Source organism: Hemiscyllium ocellatum, chromosome 12, assembly GCF_020745735.1.
Source record: "Hemiscyllium ocellatum isolate sHemOce1 chromosome 12, sHemOce1.pat.X.cur, whole genome shotgun sequence".
NCBI classification, from domain to species: Eukaryota; Metazoa; Chordata; class Chondrichthyes; order Orectolobiformes; family Hemiscylliidae; genus Hemiscyllium; species Hemiscyllium ocellatum.
The window spans coordinates 81,867,808-81,889,032 of record NC_083412.1 but is presented as its reverse complement, the minus strand read 5'-3'; the positions used below and the strand labels follow the sequence as shown (position 1 = coordinate 81,889,032).

General features: G+C 40.3%; 2 protein-coding genes across 2 annotated transcripts in view; one reads left to right on the top strand and one right to left on the bottom strand.

Annotated features, from left to right (window-relative positions):
- Positions 1-21,225, bottom strand: part of LOC132820619 (SH3 domain-binding glutamic acid-rich-like protein 3) — a 64,215-nt gene that overhangs the window by 26,047 nt on the left and 16,943 nt on the right. The gene's annotated exons all lie outside the window — the stretch shown is intronic.
- Positions 8,335-19,617, top strand: pigp (phosphatidylinositol glycan anchor biosynthesis, class P). The gene is made up of 5 exons (XM_060833208.1): positions 8,335-8,434; positions 10,212-10,302; positions 13,708-13,780; positions 14,789-14,907; positions 17,236-19,617. Exons 2-5 carry the CDS (start codon positions 10,221-10,223, stop codon positions 17,442-17,444), a joined length of 483 nt encoding a protein of 160 aa, XP_060689191.1. The 5' UTR covers positions 8,335-8,434; positions 10,212-10,220; the 3' UTR covers positions 17,445-19,617.

Genomic DNA, 21,225 nt, shown 5'->3' with positions numbered 1-21,225 from the left:
TCTCTAAATGATTAATTGATAAAGGACTTTCTAATAGTGTGAAAGGTGCTATTATAGTGCCAATAACATTTGGAAAGTGAAAATAAAATACACAGGGAATCAAAAGGTTCGGATAGTCCCATGAATCATAAAACCAGAATTTCTTTACGGAACAAATGACTAACTTTTGCCATATTTAATGCTCTGGCAGTTTCGGGCAACACCACCTGATGGACAAAATTAAAAATCACACAACACCTGGTTATAGTCCAGCAGGTTTGTTTGGTAGCACTAGCTTTCGGAGCACTGCTCCTTCATCAGGTAATTATGAAGCAGGAGCATAAGAAACAGAATTTATAACAAAAGATTAGTGCCATGCAACTGAAATGATATATTGAAGAAAACTAGATTGTTGTTAAGTTTTCATTGTTAGAATGGGTTGCGGCTCTTGGTTCATTAATATGTAAATCCCAGAACTTCTTTTAAGTCACATTCTCAAGCTAACTTAAAGTTTTATATTAAAAAAAGTAACTTCAATGCATTGCTTGAGCTGAAATGTCATGAGGTGAGAGTCTGTCTGTATCCCAATCTTGAGTCTGACTGGTTCTAATTCCAAAGTGGAATTTACAAAATATTACATGGATTGACTGCCTGCAGATTGTGTGCTTTTTGAGCAAATATAATTCTGCAAATACAAATTCATCCCAGAGACGTATGTATGTGTGCGTGTGCATGTGAGTGTGATTGCACATGAGAGTGTTTGCATGTCTGTAAGCTTGGTAAAGTTTGAGAGTGTGATGGGTATATGGGTACAGCCTGTGAGATGATATATGCGTGAGTGTGTGGGGGAAGGAGGATTTATATATATGTGTGTGTGTATGTGTATGAGAGAGAGCATGTATATGAGAGAGGGGCTGCATGTGTGTGTGTGTGTGTGTGTGTGACTTAACAACAATCTAGGTTTGTTCAATATATCATTTCAGTTGCATGACACTGTCATCTTTGCTATAAATTCTGTGTCTTATGGTCCTGTTCCACAACTACCTGATGAAGGAGCAGTGCTTTGAAAGCTGGTGCTTCCAAATAAACCTGTTGGACTATAGTCTGGTGTTGTGATTTTTATCTTTGTACACTCCAGTCCAATATTGTGTCCACATCATGACCACTAGGTGGAGCATTGCAGTCCATGAGCACAAAAGGTGAGAGTTGCACCTCAGTGAGTGTGACGAAAATGATCATGCCAAGCAGGAAACAAGTAACCAGTCTACAATGACTAATTATTCTTATTGCTGTGTTTTGTTGCATCTTACAGCTGGTTTAAAATTTATTGTTTAAAATCACAGGCACAACTGTATGCATGCAGATGATTCATGGTCGCATTTTTTGCACTGGAGAAATATATGACAACGGTAGTTAGGTCACTGTCTAAGCAATTCAGAGGGTTGTGTTTGATAAATTTGATGGCTTGTTGACTGGTACAAGAAAGTATGATCACTATTGTAAAAATCCAACTGAAGACTGTTGTTTTAACCCACCTGAATCTCCTGCTTTCACCACCTATTTGACACTCAGTATACTTTCTGACTTAGCAAGCCTCCCAGTTGTAGTAGGAATTTTACTACGTTTGCAAAACTACTATTGAATAATATTAAATGCAAATTGCAGTATTATCCATAGCCTGAAAATATAAAAACAAAGTTGTTGTAATCAGAATACTCAGGTTAATTCAGATTTGAATTTGATGAGATTGGAAGGGAACTTCTTTGCAATTCTTTAATGGAATAAGTTTGTCACTGGCTGGGCTAACATTTATTGTTTGTCTCTAGTTATCCTTGAGAAGGTGGTTGTGAGCTGCCTTCTTGAGTCGCTGCAGTCTGTGAGGTGTTGGTATGCTGCCAGCAGTGCTGTTAGGCAGAGAGTTCCAGGATTTTGATTCAGTGACTCTGAAGGAAAGGTGATACTTCCGCACTTGTAAAAGAATCAAGAACCAGAGCCCACAGATTAAAGTGATTTTCAAAAGAGGGAAATATGATGTGAGGAAAAAAATTTTTAAAATTATTATATATGTAAAGTACTGCCTGGAAAGTATGGTGAACGTAGGTTCAGCTGAGGCATTGTTTGATCATCTGGATAGAAATAATGTGCAAAGGAATGGGGAAAATGCAGGAGATTGCAGTAAGTAATGATGCTCATTTGAACGGCCTCCTTCTGCACTTCTCTGTAGAAGTGACATTTCCGTGATTCGTTGAAGTGAGGATGGTGAGTGACTGGGAGGAGAACTTCCAGTTGGTTGTGTTCTCATGCATCTGCTGCCCTTGTCCTTTTAGATGATAGTGTTCAAGAGTTTGGCAGGTGCTGTCGAAGGAACCATCTAGTAGATGGTACACAATGCCACTACTGAGAATCAATGCAAATGAGGTTAACTGTTTGAGGAATGTGGTAACAAACAAGCAAGCTATTATGTCCTGGATGGTACCAAGCATCTTGAGTGTTGTTGGAACTGTACACATTCAGGAGAAAGTGAGGTCTGCAGATGCTGGAGATCAGAGCTGAAAATGTGTTGCTGGAAAAGCGCAGCAGGTCAGGCAGTATCCAAGGAGCAGGAGAATCTACGTTTCGGGCATGAGCCCTTCTTCAGAAATGTCCCTTCCTGAAGAAGGGCTCATGCCCGAAATGTCGATTCTCCTGCTCCTTGGATGCTGCCTGACCTGCTGCGCTTTTCCAGCAACACATTTTCAACACTGTACTCATCCAGCCAAGTATGGAGTATTCCATCACACACCTGATTTGTGCCTTGTAGATGGTGGGCAGGTGAGTTACTTGCTGCAAGATTCCCAGTCTCTGACCTGCTCAGTATTTGCATAGCTAATCCAGTTCAGTTTCTCATTAATGTTGATAATGTAGGTTCCAGTGATGGTAATGCCATTGAGTGTCAAGCAGCAATAATTAAGTTCTCTTTTATCAGAGATGGTCACTGCCTGGTACTTGTTTGACACAAATGATACTTACCACATTATCAGACAACCTGGATTTTATCCATGTCTTGCTGCATTTGGGTGTAGACTGCTTCAGTATCTGAGGAAATGCAAATGGTGATGAACATGTGTATTGATCGGTGAACATCCCCACTTCTGATCGTATGATGGTGGGAAAGTCGTTGATGAAGCAGCTGAAGATTCTTGGGCCTAGGACTCTTGCAGAGATGTCCTGAAGCTCAGTGACCTCCAACAATGCCATTACTATCTTCCTGTTTCTTAGAAATGACTCCAAGTAGCAGAGCTTCCCCCGATTCCCATTGATTCCAGTTTTGTGAAGGTCCTTGATTCCACACTTGGATAATTGAAGCTTTGCTGTCACTGTTACCTGTGCACCTCAGCTCTTTGGTCCATATTTGAACGAAGGCTGTAATGACAGCAGGAGTTGAGTGGCCCTAATCGAACCCAATCAATGATCAGGGTACTGCATAATAGCACTGTTGAAGACACCTTCCATCACTTTGCTGATGATCATGAGTGGAATAGAACATATTGCAGTGATTGGCCCTCTGGGATTTATTCTAATTTTTGTGTACATGTCATATTGAACAGTTTTCTACATTGTTGGGTGAATGCTAGTGTTGTCATTGTATTGGAACAGCTTGGTTCAGGGCCATGGAATCATAGAGTCCTATAATACTGAGACAGGCCCTTTGGCCCAAACTGGTCCATGTCAACCAAGATGTCCATCAACCCTAACTCTATTTCCCTGCCTTAGCCCAAATCCTTTTAAAACTTTCCTTTCCATGAATTTGTCCAAATGCCTTTTAACTGTTGTTAATGTACCCTCCTCAACCACTTACACTGGCAGTTTATTCCATAAGCCTACCACCCTCTGTTTTTAAAAAAAAAATGTTGCCCCTCAGGTTCTCTTTTATTCTTTCCTCTCTAACCATAAACTGATGCCCTCTTGTCCTTGATTCTCCAATCCTGGGAAAAAGACTGAGTGACCTAGCCATACCTCTCATGATTTTATGCACTTCTATAAGATCCCCCCCTTAGCTTCCTATGCTCGAAAGAAAAAAGTTCTAGCTTGTCCAATTTCTCCCTATAATGCAGATCGTTGAGTCCTGGCAACATCCTTGTAAATTTCTTTTGCACTCTTTGCAGTTTAATAACATCCTTCCTATGACAAGGTGACCAAAACTGAACACAATACTCCAACTGCAATCTCACCAACATCCTGTACAGCTGCAACATAACTTCCCAACTTCTATACTCAATGTCCTGACTGAAGAAGGTCAGTGTGCCAAAACTTTTCTTCATTCTCCTGTCTGCCTGTGATTCCACTTTCAAAGAACTGTGCACCTGAACTCCAAGGTCCCTCTGTTCTACTATGCTCCTTAAGGCCTGATCATTCACCATGAAATTCCTACCTTGATTTGACTTCCAAAATACAAAACCTCACACTTATCTATGTTAAGCTCCATTTGCCATTTCTCGGCCCATTTCCCCTGCTGATGAAGGTCTTGCTGTAATTTCCGATAATCATCTTCGCTATTCATGATACCTCATATTTAGTGTCATGGGCAAATTTACTAATCACGCCCTGTATATTTTCATCCAAATCATTGATATAGGTAACAACAGCAATGGGCCCAGCACTGACCCCTGAGGCACTCCACCGGTCACAGTACTCCAGTCCAACAAGCATCATTCCATTATTACCCTCTGTTTCCTACTATTGTGTATCCAATTTCCCAGCTTCCCCCTGGATTCCATACGATCTAACCTTCCAGAGCAGCCTATCATGTGGAACCTTATCAAAGTCCTTACTGAAATCCATATAGGCTACATCTATTGCCCTGTCCTCAACAACCTTCCTGGTCACTTCATCAAGGAACTCTAATAAATTTTCTTACCCCCACCCCTACCCTCCTATTTATCTTTCAGCCCCTTCCCCATCCCTACTTTCCTGATGAAGTGCTTATGCCTGAAATGTTGACTCTCGCTCCTTGCATGCTGCCTGACCTGCTGTGCTTTTCCAGAACCTCACATTTTGACTCTGATCACCCACACACAAAACTGTGCTGACTGCTCCTAATCAAACCCTGTCTTTCCAAATGTATGTATGTCTTATCTCTCAGAATCTTCTCAAGTAACACCTACCACAGATATTAGGCTTACTGGTCTATTTTTCCCAGGTTTTTCTTTGTAGTTCTTGAATAATAGCACAACATTTGCTACCTTCCACTCTTCCGGGACCTTGCCTGTGGTTAACAGGTGATGCAAAAATATTATCCAGACCCCCCAGAATTTCTTCTCTAATCCCCTGCAATGTTCTTGGATAAATCTGGTCAGGACCAGGGAGTTTATCCATCTTCATACAGGTGTGGCATGTCAGTACTACAAGTCAGTATAGCCAGCATGGTGTTAGGCCCCATAGCTTTTTGAAGTATCCAGTTCTTCAGCCATTTTTTGATATCAAGTAGTGGGAATCTAATTGGTTGGAGATTGGCATCCGTGACAGTGTCACAGAGTCATACAGTACAGAACAGGCCCTTTGAGCCTTCAAGTGTGCACCGCTAAATAAAAATCCTTGGAACTCTATAGAAGATCTCTGCAACTTGTCCCCGTACACCTGCATACCGCATAGGTCTTCTCTCTGTCTAGTTGTTTAGTGCAGCTCTGTTTTGTGCTGTTCTGAGTTTCACCCAAGCTGAGCTTTCAATCTGCAACTACTAACTTGGATCAGTCACGCAGAAAGAAACTCCAGTATCTTAAGTATTGTACTGACCTCACTCAATATATGGCCACTTCTGTTATGTGGGATTAGTCAGAATTTTCACTGTACAGTTTAGTGGAACCAATTGTTTATTATGGCTTGGAGTGGTAGAATGCTTCTTAATTTCCACCACTGCAATCATAATAGCTGAATATTTCACTGAAAATGCCTCCAAATATGTGAAATTTCTTCTTATGTGTACAGTAGCACATATATTGTTGCCATGTCTAATCTGGTTTCAATGGTAATTAGAACGAAAACATAATCTCAACCTCCAACGTGTTGAAAGGGTGGAATTTGAACTTGTTTGTATGAGAGCATGATTTACTGTTAAACTAGCAGATCAGCTGCTGTTTCAGTCCTCCATTCACCATTGCAGCTTAACATAGTCATTATTAAAGTTGAAGAATCCTCAGTGTCTTTTCCGGGCTGAGACCTCTGCTATCTCTGTTGCACTGACCAGTCAGTGACCTTCTGACATTCCATTGACCAGGACGGTCCACAGGGCATACAAAGGTCAACTGCAATGATGAACTTTTGCTGACTTCAGTTTTCCTGTTGGTCTCAGACCCCCTGCTTTTCACAGATCAGTGCAATATGTGTCATCACGTTTTGTGCCTCAGTAATGGAGCACTGCAGGGGAACCAGATATGCTATTAAGTTCTTGTATACTTAGACGAGGGTGACTATTGGACAGATCTTCACTGGCTGGGTTGAAAGTATTTAACACTTTCTGTTTACACAGCACAGACTCCATTATTGATTACTTCTGCTGTAATGGACCAAAATTCCATTAAAAGGTAAGTGCTGAGTAATTGCAGCAATAACAGATATTCACTTGCAGTAGTAAGTGTAGAAATTTGAATAACGATGTTCGTGATAGTTGGGGAAAGTGGGAACGTTCATATTTAAGGTCTTCTCTAAGTTGAAATACACACATATTTTGCCAAATCAAATTCCGCTTCCTGAAGCTTCCTTCTCTAATTAAGCAATTCTTCCTTTGGATTCGTTAATTGCTTAAACCACACAGTTGCGAATTTTATTTCTGTGCAAGTGCAGGCAGTAAATGTTAGCAGATTATTCAACCATCGTATGCATCACCCATAAATATGAACAGATCTTTGTGGTGTTTATGCCTGCCAGGATCACTGGAGTGGGAAATCTGTTTGATTTGTTACCCTGGTTTGTGAGCACCGAAGACAAAACTACAATACTGGGATCAGCAAGCACCACAGGTCTGGGATTGAAGCAAGGAACCTGATAACAGGAGAGCAAAGTACAGATTTTAGGCATTTACTGTTCTTCTAGTCACAACAAAATGATGAGCACAAATGCAGTTTCAGAAAAAATATAAAAAGATTGAGAATGTTCATTGTGGCATCTCCATTGGTTACTGACAGTGTGTTGTGGAATGGTGAAATGTACTTGTACCTAATCCTCTGTGGCATGTGCCTCTTTTCTTAGCTGGAGAATAGAAACATTGAAATGTAGTAAGTCAGAGCAGGAGTAAGTCATTGGGCCCTTTAAGCCTGCTCCACCATTCACTATGATCATAGCTGAAAGTCTAAATCCATACCTGGTTCCCACTTTTTCCCCATATCCTTGATCCTTTTAGCTCCAAGAACTATATCTATTTCCTCTTGAAAACATTCAATATTTTGGTTTCAACTGCTTTTTCTTTGGCAGGGAATGCCACAAGCTCAACACTCTCTGGGTGAAGAAATTTCTCCTCACCTCAGTGCTAAATGGCTGGCCCTGTATTCTTGGACAGTGACCCCCTGGTTGTGGACTCCGTGGTCATTGGGATCACCCTTGTTGCGTTTATCCTGTCAAGTCCTGTTGGAATTATTAAGTTTCTATGAAGTGTCCCCTTATTTTTATAAGTGAGTACAGTCCTACTAGATCCAGTCACTCCTCAAATATCAATCCTGCCATCCCAGGAATCAGTCTGGTGTTGTAGAAAATGCCAGTGTCATAGATATTGTGAATTAATTAAAGCTCAACAAGGTAATCAATGTTGGTCTAATAAACAACATTAGTTTCCCATGGATAAATGAAAAGAAACTACGCATTGGCTTATATGCAGTGTTACACAGCTGCTGCGCAAGATAACTTCTATGGTCCTGAGTTCACTATCTGCAATGTTTATCTGCAATTTATAGCTCTGTGGTCAGCGTGTCTGATTTGCATTCTGCAGTATCAGCAGTCTTTGTCGATTGCTTTGTATTGTGCAGTGTGTTGAAGATACTCAGTGGTGTATATTATTGCATGATGCCTTGTGGAATATATGCAGTGTTTGTATATTACTGCATAATGTCCAGCACAATTTCTGCATTGTTTTATATAACGGAATGATGTCCAGTGCAATATCTGCAGTGTTTTTTATCTGACTGCATGACAGCCAGTATAATATCTGCAATCCTTTTATATGTCGCTCAGTGCAATATCTGTAGACCATATATATCACTGCATGATGCCCAGAACATCTGCACTGTTTTCAAATATTTCATATTGCCCTGTGTCTGATTAAACAACATGAACAGAACCTGACGCATGCGCCATGTACAGGAAGTGCCGCCATGTTGGTGCGGGGCGGATGCTGATGGCAGAGGTTTTATTAAAAAAAATTTGAGATTTCTTCCAATTACAAACTCGCGGCCTGGCCTTTTACGGCACTGAACAGGAGTGTTTGTAGGTAAGAGAAAAGAATGGGAGATATGGGAATCGGCCGCGCTCCCTCTGGGACTCTCGTCGGTACAGGATTCAGTTGAAACTGAAAGATTAGAGTGAGGGAGGTTTATAATTGGTATTTTGTTAAGTGCTTGGGTAAAGGCCAGGGGTGGAGTATAGTCAGTGGCAGTTTGGATCTTTACAGATAAAGATTACCGAGAGCTGAGCAATCTAGTTGTCAGTGCACTTGTCCAGCCAGCCTGCTGTTGACATGATTTATTAACATTTCCCCTTGACCATGGGCTCAGCTTCAGTGAAATGTCCACTTACTAATTGGACTGAACCCTGAACTAAGTTTGTTGTTCTTTCGGGGTGAGTATGCTTCAGCCTTTGCCTCAGAATAGTACAGAGTAAAAACGCATTTTTCTTTTTTTTGTTAAAAAAAATTGACTGGCTTTACACATTTAAATAAAATTTTAAAATGCCATGGAAATTAAAGTATATTTGCACCTCAGTGATTTTAGTTTGATTTGAACCCAGTCTGATAGTTAAATAAAACTGTCAGTTTCTGATCTTTAAGTAAATGGATCACAGTATAAGATTGGGGTAAGCCATTCAGGACTTAGATGAGGAAGAATTTCTTCACTCAGAGTTGTGAACCTGTGAAATTCTCTCCCACATGAAGCTGTTGGGGCCAGTTCGTTAAATATATTCAGGAGGGAGTTGGATGTGGGCCTTGCAATTCAAGGCATCAAAGAAAATGGAGAAAAATTGGAAATGGAAAACTGAAATTGCATGATTAGCCATGATCATATTGAATGATGATGCAGGCTTAAAGAGCAGAATAGCCTACTCTTCCAGCTATTTTCCAAGTTTCAATGTTTTTAAATTGGTCTTTAGGATGTTCAGTCTGAAACATGAAACGCATTAGTGTGGAAGGGGATAATCATGTACAGTTTGGGGCTGAGGCTCATGGGAAAGGGAGTTTCAATTGTAGCTCTATTTTATTTGACTCCTAAAAGGAAAATAATTATGCAATATATATATGTGGATTATAACAATGAGAGTTAAAATCTGAGATTGAATATAAATGTCAACTACAAATGGAAGCAATAAACTTTAAAACCTGGCAGTGAGCTTTTGAGGGGTAGTTATAGAGAGACTTCAGTGAGTTTGTAAGATGGTATAATGTGTTGTTTTCTCTGGCAGCAATAAGTTAGTTCACAAATCATGAGTATTTAATGTAACAAAAACAAAGTGCTGGAAAAACTCAGCAGGTCTAGCAGTATCTATGGAAAGAAAAACAGAGTTAACATTTTGAGTTCTGTAACTGTTCATCATTGGACTTCACTGTGACAAAGGGTCACTGGACTTGAAATATTAACCCTTTTCCTCTCCATTGATGCTGCTAGGTCTGCTGAGTTTCTCCAGCACTTTTTCTTTGCTCCAGATTTCCACCATCTCCAGTTCTTTGTTTTATAAATGGGTTGTAATTATGATTCCATAATTAGATTGTGGCTGTATTTCTGTATTATTACACATATGTCAGCAATAAATACTTGGTAATGTGTCAAATTATCCAAAAGAATCTAATTCCAGTTTCTACATTAATTTTTATGGGAAAATTTGCTTTGTGTAATGTTTCATTGTAAGTCTTACTTCTCAGGAATAAAGCTACCATGTTAAGTGAAGAATTTCTCTGTAATGTATGAATTCATTTGGACTGTAGCTGTTCAGTTATGTGATGTTACAAGGTCTCTCCCAAGGATATTTTTCAGTGAAAACAAACTCTTCTTTCTCAGAAATGAACAATGGTGGTAAACTCCCCTTCACCATTACCTGAAAGGGCAATTTATGGATTTGTCTTGTTCCTCGCCTCAAAGTTTGCATTCAGTAAGTAACATTAAGTGATTTAGTGCCACAAATGTGGTTGGCTGTGAATAGTCTTTATTTTTGCCCCTATTGTAAAAGATCAGCTTGTTGTTGACTATACAATCCTGAGAGATGGTCCTATCTAAATAAACTTGAAAAAACAATTTGAAGCTTGCAGAAAAGTTATAATTCGAGAATGCTTGGGAATTGAAATCACAGAGACTTAGTTGAAGAAAGGGCATGATTGGCAACTAAATGTTCCAGGATATAGACACTTCAGACAGGACACGGAGGGAAGTAAAAGGGGGGGAGGAGTTGCATTGCTGGTCAGGGATGATATCACTGCTGTGCTAAAGGCAGACACTATGGAGGGCTTGAGTAGTGAGGAATTATGGATGGAGCTGAGAAATAAGAAGGGTGCAGTTACATTGTTGGGGCTATACTACAGGCCTCCCAAAATGAGCATGAGGTAGAAGAACAAATAGGTAACCAGATTATGGAAAGGTGTAGAGGCGACAGGGTAGTGGTGATGGGAGATTTTAATTTTCCTAACATTGACTGGGATGCACTTAGTGTCAGAATGGGGCAGAATTTGTAAGAAGCATCCAGGGGAGTTTTCTAGAGCAGTATGTCAATAGTCCAACGAGGGAAGGGGCCATATTGGACCTGGTGTTAGGGAATAAGCCAGGTCAGGTGGTAGAAGTTACGGTGGGGGATTTCTTTGGGAACAGTGACCACAATTCTGTAAGTTTTAGAATACTCATAGATAAAGATGAGAGTGGTCCTAAGGGAGTAGTACTAAACTGGGCCAAGGCCAATTACATCAAAATTAGGCAGGAGCTGGGAAATGTGGATTGGACACAGGCATTTGAAAGGAAGTCTACGTTTGATATGTGGGAGGCTTTCAAATATAGCTTAAAGATAGTGAAGGCTAGGCATGTCCGACTGAAAGCAAATGATAGGAAAGGCAAGATTTGTGAACTGTGGATGACAGGAGAAATCGTACGACTAGCCAAGAGGAAAAGGGAAGTATACATAAGGTCCAGGCAGCTAAGAACAGAATGGCTCTGGAGGAATATCGGGAGAGTAGGGCCGGTCTTAAACAAGGAATCAAGCAGGCTAAAAGGGGTCATGAAATAGCTTTAGTGAGCAGAATTAAGGAGAATCCCAAAGCCTTTTATTCTTATATAAGACGCAAGCAGGTAACTAGAGAAAGGGTTGATCCACTAGAGGATAAGGAAGGAAGGCTGTGTGTCGAACCAGAGAAAATGGGTGAGATTCTGAATGATCACTTTGCATCAGTATTCATTGAGGAGAGGGGAATGTTGAGATTAGAGATAGAAGTTTGATTACTCTGGATCACATTGACATAAGTAGGGAAGATATGTTGGGTAGGCTAAAGGTTATTAAGGTGGTCAAATCCCCAGGACCGGATGGGATCTATCCCAGGTTGCTGAGGGAGGCGAGAGAGGAAATAGCTGGGGCCCTGACAGATATCTTTGTAGCATTCTTAAATACAGGTGAAGTGCCAGAGGATTGGAGGGTTGCTCACGTTGTCCCCCTGTACAAGAAGGGTAGTAGGGACAGACCAGTGAGCCTGACATCAGTGGTAGAGAAGTTGCTGGAGAAGGTACCGAGGTAAAAAAATCTATTTATATTTGGACAAGGATGGGCTTATCAGTGATAGGCAACATGGTTTTGTACGGGAGAGATCGTGCTTTACCAACTGAATAGAGTTCTTTTGAGGAAGTGACCAAGTTGACAGATGAAGGAAGGGCTATAGATGTTATATACATAGACTTTAGTAAAACATTTGATAAGGTTCCCTGTAGTAAACTAATGGAGAAAGTGAAGTCGCATGGTGTGCAGTGTGTTCTAGCTCGGTAGATGAAGAACTGGTTGAGCAACAGGAGACAGAGTAGTAGTTGAAGGGAGTTTCACGAAATGGAGAAAGGTGACCAGTGGAGTTCCACAGGGATCAGTGCTGGGGTCACTGTTGTTCGTGATATACATAAATGATCTGGAAGAGGGCATTGTTGCAAGTTTGCAGATGACACGAAGATTGTGGAGTAGCAGAAAGCAGTGGGGCCTGTCAAAAGAATACAGGAAAATATAGATAGACTGGAGAGTTGGGCGGAAAGGTGGCAGATGGAGTTCAATCCAGCCAAATGTGAGGTGCTGCATTTTGAGAAGTGTAATTCTAGAGTGAATTTTACTGTTATCGGAAGAGCCTTGGGAAAAGTTGATGAGCAGAGAGATCTGGGAGTGCAGGTCCATTGTACCCTGAAAGTTGCTGCACAGGTGGAGAGGGTGCAGAGAAAATTTACGAGGATGTTGCCTGGTATGGAAGGTGCTAGTTATGAAGAGAGGTTGAGTTGGTTAGGATTGTTTTCATTAGAAAAATGGAGGCTGAGGGGTCCCTGATTGAGGTCTACAAAATCATGAAGGGTATGGACAGGGTAGATAGAGATGAGCGTTTTCCCATGGTGAAGGATTCAATAATGAGACATCACGCTTTCGAGGTGAGAGGTGAAAAGCTGAAGAGGGATACACCCGGCAAGTACTTTACACAGAGAGTGGTGGGCATTTGGAACGTGTTGCCAGCAGAGGTTATAAAGGCAGGCACAGTAGATTCATTTAAGATGTGTCTGGACAGATGCATGTGTGGGTGGGGAGCAGAGGGATGCAGATGCTTTGGAGTTGGGCGACAGGTTTAGACAGTGGATTTGAATCGGCTCAGGCTCGGAGGGCTGAAGGGCCTGTTCCTGGGCTATAAATTTTCTTTGTTCTAATTATTTGTTCTGCAAGATACTTGATCTGGCATGAACTGGTTCCATAATACAAGACAAACCTATGACTTCTATGACTAATGTCAATGGGGTCTTAGGGAGAGGAGAGAGTTGATATCATTCTTATCCTCATCAATTTCTCTGCTAGTTTTCTCCCCCTTTCCCAAGCACTTGACTCCTTGTTGGTTACATTTTGTTGCTTTAGATTTGCCTACTATTCTCCCTGCAAAAATAAACGTTCATAACAGTAATAGGCCATTTGATATTAGGAACTTCACAGCTGAGGTTACAACTGGCTGATCCACATCATTAATCTTCCAAAGCAATCTTTTACTGCATGCCTTTTGTTTTGTTGCTGAAGACCAACATTTCATTGCACATTGCAATATCCAGCATGGTAAGGATGAGATAAGCCATCGCTATGCAGTGACAGGGGGAAGTTATGAGTAAGCAGTGTTCGTGATAACAGGAATCATATTGGTTAAGTCTAGTTTAGTAGTCAGTTATAGTTATACTGAAAACATTTAACAAGGCAGAATGAAATGTACTTAAACCTGTGTGTTAGTGGAAGTTGATGAAATGGGTTATTATCATGATACTTATTCTCTTTATTGCAATTTTTTTTTCTGTTTAACAGTTCTGTATTTAGTATGGGCTTACGTTCCAGAACCTTGGCTACATTCAGTGGGTCTCACTTACTGGCCGCAGAAGTAAGTATCAGTGAAATTTATATTTTAAAGACAACTGAGGCTCCACATTAGTGTATCTCACTTAATACTATGGTTGTCTTAGTTCCCAGAAAGATCCCAGGTTCAAATAGTACTAAAGACATGTTTTCATAAGGGTTTCCTTACTTTTTAAAAAAAATTCCCAGTATACCGATTTTAACATTGCCACAGAAATATCTTGCATCAAAATATGTTGTCTCCATTTAGCATTGTTCCATTGACCAACATTTTTACACAGAATTAACTGGTGTGTGTGGGAAGACTTAACGCATTTCTGTTTGGGACATTGCTCTAAACAAACAAAACTAATACTTCAATGGTAATTAATTGGCTAATGTTACATGTTGCGACATCATGAGGACTAAAAAAAATTGTATAAGTGCAAGTTATTTACTTTAGTTATGGTAATGTACCAACGTTTTCACTCTCTGACGTGACTCAGTAATTTTATAATGCCTTAGCTTCTGTCATTATTTTGCCTGAAGTATGTTTTCTGAAAATATGTCAAGAAGTGTAAATGTAGAAATGAAAAAAAAATCAGTAAAAGAGTTAACTGTTCTCGTTATCTTCCTGACATTTACAGTTTTATTTTTAAAGGAAAGATAGAAGAAATTTAGGGTGACACGGTGGCTCAGTGGTTAGCACTGCTTCCTCACGGCATGAGGGACCCAGGTTCATTTCCCGCCTCGGGCTACTGTCTGTGTGGAGTTTGCACATTTTCCACGTGTCTGCGTGGGTTTCCTGCAGGTGCTCCAGCGTCCTCACACAGTCCAAAAATGTGTAGGTCAGGTGAATTGGCCATGCTAAATTGCCCATAGTTTAGGTGCATTAATCAGGGGTAAATGTAGAGGAGTGGGTCAGTGTGGACTTGATGGGCTGAAGGGCCTGTTTCCACACTGTAGAGAATCTAATCTAATGTAAATTTTCTGTGTATTTAGCTGGTTATAACACCACCACAAATATTTGATACATTACTATCATTTTTCACAGGTACTGGGCTGTGGCCCTACCCATTTATGTCCTGGTTGTGATAGTGATTGCATACATTCTACTCTGTGGAATTAACGTGATGAGCACGGCTCCACTGGATTCAGTAGATACTGTGACAGGTGAGTCTGAACATCACAACAGGGGGAATAACTATTTAAATCAAACCAGTATTAGAAATGGTCCTGGAATGATATGATCATTGAACAACTTGTTAATTTGTTTCTTCTATTGGGAATGATTCATTTTAATTTTAAATCAACTGTCTTTTCTAAAATGAAAATTTATGCTGAATGTCTGATTTTCTGACAAGATTCAGGTAATTCGAAGTTTGAAAGTACTCTTTTTGGTTTTGTGTGCCCAGTCCTTGATTGCAGTGACCTACTTTGCCAAAAGAATATAACATAGAAAGTAAAGTTCAATGTACAATGTCTTTAGTGCAGTCCTCCACCCTGGTCCCATGGTATCCCCCTTTTTACAGATACGATATTTTCACTTTTGTACTCATTGTGCAGAATTAGGACAGTTGAGACTTTAACTCATTTGAAATAAGCATCTCCGTTACATCTACAAATGAAATAAATGAAGTCATTATACCATGACTTCACAGAACCTTATAGCACAGAAGGAGGCCATTTGGTCCAATGTATGTCATGGCTGTTTGAAATTAATCTATCTGATTAATTATATTTCCTCATACTAAAGAACTATATTTTATCTTTATCAAGTATTTATTCAAAATTCTTTAAAAGTTTACTGTTGAATTGAAATATTCTGAAGGGGCTTGACAGGGTAGATGCAGAGAGGAAGTTTGCCATTGTGAGGCAGTCTCCTGGAGAGACTATTTAAAAACAAAGGATCTGTCATTTAAGATGGAGATGAGGAATTTCTTCTTTGAGATTGGCCTTTGGAATTATTTTCCAAAGTGAGCAGTGGACATTGAATCTATAATGAATTGGACAGATTTTCGATCAACCATGGAGTCAGGCGTTATTGTGAGCAGGCAGCTAAGTTGCATTAAGGTCACAATCTAACCACCCATGATCTTATTGAACTGCAGAGCAGCTCAGTGGAATAAGTTGCCTACCCCTCCTATTTCTTATGTTTTTATGAATTGATCTCCACCATGCAGTATATTCTGTATTTTAACTTGCTGTACAATTTTTTTTATTGTTGACTCCCCATTCATTCTTGTGCAAATGATTTCATAGCTATGACTAGTTATTGACTCTCCTACCAGTAGAAGCAGTTTGCCCCTATCTACAGTTGATATTTTTCAATGATCCTGTTCAGAAGTGTTATTGAACACCTCTGGAGTAGATGGGATTTGAACCGAGAAGGGTAATAGATGGAATGGATATGATGCAAGTTAAGGCTGAAAATGGAAAACCAGGCAGAAGTATGTTGGATTAGTCAAATCCAGAGGTACTGAAAGCATAAATAAGGGTTTTGGCAGCTATTAAATTGAAAATGATGATTTCAGTCTTTTCAACATTTAATCAAATAAAGTTTTTGCTCATCCATTACTACATGTGAGATAAGTTTGATGATTTAGTAACAGGAGTAAAGACTAGTGAGATAGAATTGGTTCTGCATTTGAAAGCTCATGCTGTCCTTCCTGATGATGATGCTGAGGAGCAGCATGTAGAAGAGAAACAGGAGGAGGCCAAGGATAAATTCTTTGATACCACTAGAAATAGTGGTGCAGAAGTAGGAAGAAAATCCATTGCGATTCATACTCTGGCAGACGTTATATGGGACCAGATTAGAGCAGTTCCATCTACCTGGACAACAGAGAGAGGGATTTGAGGAAGAAGGCATTGTCAAGGATGCTGACAGTTTCAGAATGATGAGGAGGATAGGTCTACCTTTGTTATAGGATATTGTTTGTGACTTTGGTATGACAGGGATAGAAACAATGAAGGGATTCACACATGGATTTGCAGAAAACTATAAATGGCCTTGGGAAGCAATAACACATTCAAGGATGTTGGAAAGGAAGAGGAGATTAGAAACAGGCCAGTACTTTGCTGGGATAGTGGAGCTGAGATTTGGTTATTGACTGGTAGGGATGATTCATATTTAAAGGGAGGGATAACACAAGAGAACCATTGACATATCAACTAACACAGGGACCAAGTGCAAAGTTGGGTGCTCAGCAGTGTAGTGGGAATAAGGTTGAGGAACAGGAAGAGGGTCTTGTAGATAAGATGAGCTCAGAAGAACAAATGGAAATAGAGACACTAGAAAAACAAAGATGCGATAAGAATAAATTGTCTGATTTCTGCTAGCTTTGGTGTATCTGAAACTACATTAATTTCAGTACTCATATATGGGACAGTGATAAATTTGTAAAGTGTAAAGCACTTAATGTCACTGTCCAATACATCTATTACTTAACACAATATGTTAATTAGTTTTGCAGTTCTTATTTTGATTTTTTTTTCCAGACAGTTATGCAAAAAGTCAACAGAGCAAACCGTACGTTGAAGGAGCAATCCCAGGCCTTCAAGATGTTTCCATCAGTGAAGTGAATCGAATGTTCTTCCTTTCCTCATCTCACGAGTCAGCGGGTGACCATCCACATGTATGGCGTACATGTGCTGCTAGGAATATAGATTCATTTACTGAGAACTGTAGTGACACTTCTGACCACTAATTAATGTGTATTTATAATGCTTCGGCTTATCCAAAAATACGGTTCAAGATATGTTCTGATTCTTTGCTCATTTATAGTTCTGTGAATTAAAATTTTCATAATTCTAGAACATCATACTTTTGCTTCCAAACACATTTTATACTATACTATATGAAATTGGACCATACAAATCACGAAGACCTAAGGCTAAGTCCATATTTGTGTTGAATTAACTGGGAGTAAGGAGTCTCCAATTGGCAACAACGTCATTTGAGCTAGGATAGAAGGAAGATTGAGATTTATGAAGCTCGAAAAATAAACTCATCATCTCATTTGGATCATCCAGACACAAAATTTCACATTCTACATGCTTGGGTGCAATCTGGCGGTGTGAAGGCTTGTGGATATCGTGTGTGCGTGGGTATTTCTGGATTTTAACTAAAACCCGGGCAGTTGATGCGTTTTCCACAGTGGTTCATTTGACACATCTTGTCCGGCAAGAACTTTCTGAACATTAGAAGATTGGCTTCTGGTTTATTTCGAATTGAATGGGAAGGATCCTGAGTTCTAGTGACTGGTTTCTCTCTACAGATTTTGTTGGTGAACTAGACTGTTTGATCAGACATTGGTCAAGTAATGCAGACCTGCCTCTTTTAGGTAATTCATTTCCAAGTTTGCTACTTCGTTCTGAACTTCCATTGCCAGGCACATCATGATTGAGACCCTGCTCATTGATTTATGATTAGACAAATGAGGAGCATGGGTTTTAGCCTATGCAGATACCAGAAGGCCCTGACAAGTAATATGGTGAACAGTACAAATCACTTGAAAATTCATGAGCATTGCCTGGTTACACCATAGTCTCACCACACCCCATCGAGTAATGGTTCTAATAATTGAAGGGACAGAATGTCAGCAATTTTTTTGCTTGTCTGTAACCCAATAATTAGCAAAATCTAGGCAAGCATATATCGGTATGTATGCATTTTTTTGTTCTTGTGAGATACAATTGTTCCAAATTTGAGTTTATGTAGTAGCTGTATTAGAGAAATCTCCATTTTGCATGCTGCCAGGATAAAAAGCAGAGCAGTTGCTTTGTCCAAGGCCTATTCATTTATAGCACAACCCAGGTTTTTGTGAGGGCTTTTTTTAAAAAGAAAATGCCATGTTTGTCCTTAGGTGTTCTCTCTCCTTCCAGGATAATTTTGATGTATAAGGGGACCTGGAACCCACATTCTTCTCCTTTCTTGTTTAAGGTTTATCTTTAGCTTAATCCTGCATCTTGAACTCGGGATTACTTGAATTGGATGCCTGGACGTTCAGTTATGAAAGACGGCTACTCCTAAAAATGCTATGTCACAAGGTTAATCCATTGGAGATTTGGTGTCATTGGAAAAAGATCAAAGCATCCTTATTTCTCCAAATTAAGCCCTGGTTGAAGTTGGATTCACCACTTTCCAAGCATTGATATGAACCATATGAACTGGTCTGCTTATTGTACATGGATTAGTGGTGCTGGAAGAGCACAGCAGTTCAGGCAGCATCCAAAGACCAGCGAAATTGAGTTTCAGGCAAAAGCCCTTCATCAACCACACCGCCCCGTGGCCTAACATTTCAACTCCCCTTTCCACTCTGCCGAGGATATGGAGGTCCTGGGACTCTTTCACCGCCGCTCGCTCACCACCAGACGCCTGGAGGAAGAACGCCTCATCTTCCGCCTTGGAACACTTCAACCCCAGGGCATCAATGTGGACTTCAACAGTTTCCTCATTTCCCCTTCCCCCACCTCACCCTAGTTCCAAACTTCCAGCTCAGCACTGTCCCCATGACTTGTCTAGACTTGTCCTACCTGCCTATCTCCTTTTCCACCTATCCACTCCACCCTCTCCTCCCTGACCTATCACCTTCATCCCCTCCCCCACTCACCCATTGTACTTTATGCTACTTTCTCCACCCTCCTCGAGCTTATATCTCCACGCTTCAGGCTCACTGCCTTTATTCCTAATGAAGGGCTTTTGCCCAAAACGTTGATTTCGCTGCTTGTTGGATGCTGCCTGAACTGCTGTGCTCTTCCAGCACCACTGATCCAGAATCTGGTTTCCAGCATCTGCAGTCATTGTTTTTACCTGCTTATTGTACAGTCAGCAATTTTGACATTTTCCCATGAGCCATATAAATGGTACGTTTGTGGAAACCCATTGCAATATACCATGTTTAACGTAGTTAATATGTAATGGAAAAGCACCGTCTGAATTGTTCAGCAATGCCTGCTGTGAATACTTTGACCTATTACTTTCATGCAGTTTATTCGCTCAACAAAGTTCATAATATGGACAATAGTGGACAACCTTGTCACAATGATTAGATTAGAATCCCTACAGTATGGAAACAGGCCCCTTAGCCCAACAAGTTCACACCGATCCTCCAAAGATTTACCCACCCAGACCCATTCCCCTATGCAATATTTACCCCTGACAAATACACCTAACCTAGCAATTTAGCATAGCCAATTCACCGAGCCTGCACATCCTTTGGATTGTGGGAGGAAACAGGATGAGACCCACGCAGAGAAAAGGAGAACGTGCAAACTCCACGCAGACAGTCACTCAAGGCCGGAACCAAACCGGGGTCCCTGGTTCTGTGAGGAAGCAGTGCTAACCACTGAGTCACCGCGCCACCCTTAAATCTTTTTCAGTCTCTGGACCTATAAAATTCTAGCAGGAAAATCAAAGAAATAGATAAATTCAAATAAGATTGATTTGTTTAGGCTTGAGGGAAGGATAGCCAGAGCTGGTGGCTATCCCTAACCTCGTGACTAATTCTCGGCAAAGAATCACAGACTACAGAGTGTTATATTGCAAAAGGCAGGTATTTGGCCAGGTTTCCAAATGAGCATTTTGACTTAGTGTTATTGTCCTACCTTTTATCTGTGACCTTGCATATTGCATGACTATTTGACTAGAGAAATAATTCCCTTTGCTTCCATCACAGATCCAGGTTATGTATTCCAGACCTGAACCATTTGTGTGAAAAGTGTTTCTCATCACGTTTACTACTTTTGAGAAACATTTTAACTCTGAGCCCTGTCATACTTGAAGCTCATTTGCACAGGAGCAGTTTGTCCTTATCTGCTCTATCTACACCACTCCTTTTTGAAAACTTCTATCAGCTATCTTCTTTACTGACTTCTTTCCAAGGACAACACATTCAACTTCTCCAATCTACCTTTGTAACTGAAATTTCTCATACCTGGAGCCTTTTATTGGACATCTGTGTTCTCTCCAAGACGTTTATAACCTTCCAAAGTGTGGTGTCCCAAACTGCACACAATACTGCAGCTGAAGTCTAACATGTGCCTCAGTAACAGCACTTATGTAATCACAGTTATCGGGATGGGAGATGGTGGCAAAGAAGTGGTGAGAGCAGTTCACGTTATATGATAAATTTTGGGATTTGGTTGGCACATTTGGAAGGAATTGTAGCCTCAAGGTGCCCATTCATATAACCAGGGAATCAATGCCTTTACAGAATCCTTTTTAATTTAGGCATTTGACCTGAAGTTGCAGTGAAGTGGTCAATTTCATGTTTTTACTAAAAATAGAGAATTGTACAACAGGTATACAAACATTCCCATGCCACAAATAATTGACTGTCGAGTATTTCTTAAAATAATTTCTTAGGAGTAAACAACAATTCATTTGGAAACAATTTGGCTGTAAGTCCCTGGCCAGACAATTCCAGACTTGTGTGGTTTCATTGGGCAGTTGATTGTTCAAGGCCTGACTGTCTGAATACCATCTCT

Bases quoted from the DNA above. Each gene is read 5' to 3' on its own strand.
- pigp (XM_060833208.1), top strand. From the start codon at position 10,221: ATGGTGGTAAACTCCCCTTCACCATTACCTGAAAGGGCAATTTATGGA. The intron at 10,303-13,707 runs GTAAGTAACATT...TCTGTTTAACAG, and splicing joins CGCCTCAAAGTTTGCATTCA to TTCTGTATTTAGTATGGGCT. The intron at 13,781-14,788 runs GTAAGTATCAGT...CATTTTTCACAG, and splicing joins CTCACTTACTGGCCGCAGAA to GTACTGGGCTGTGGCCCTAC.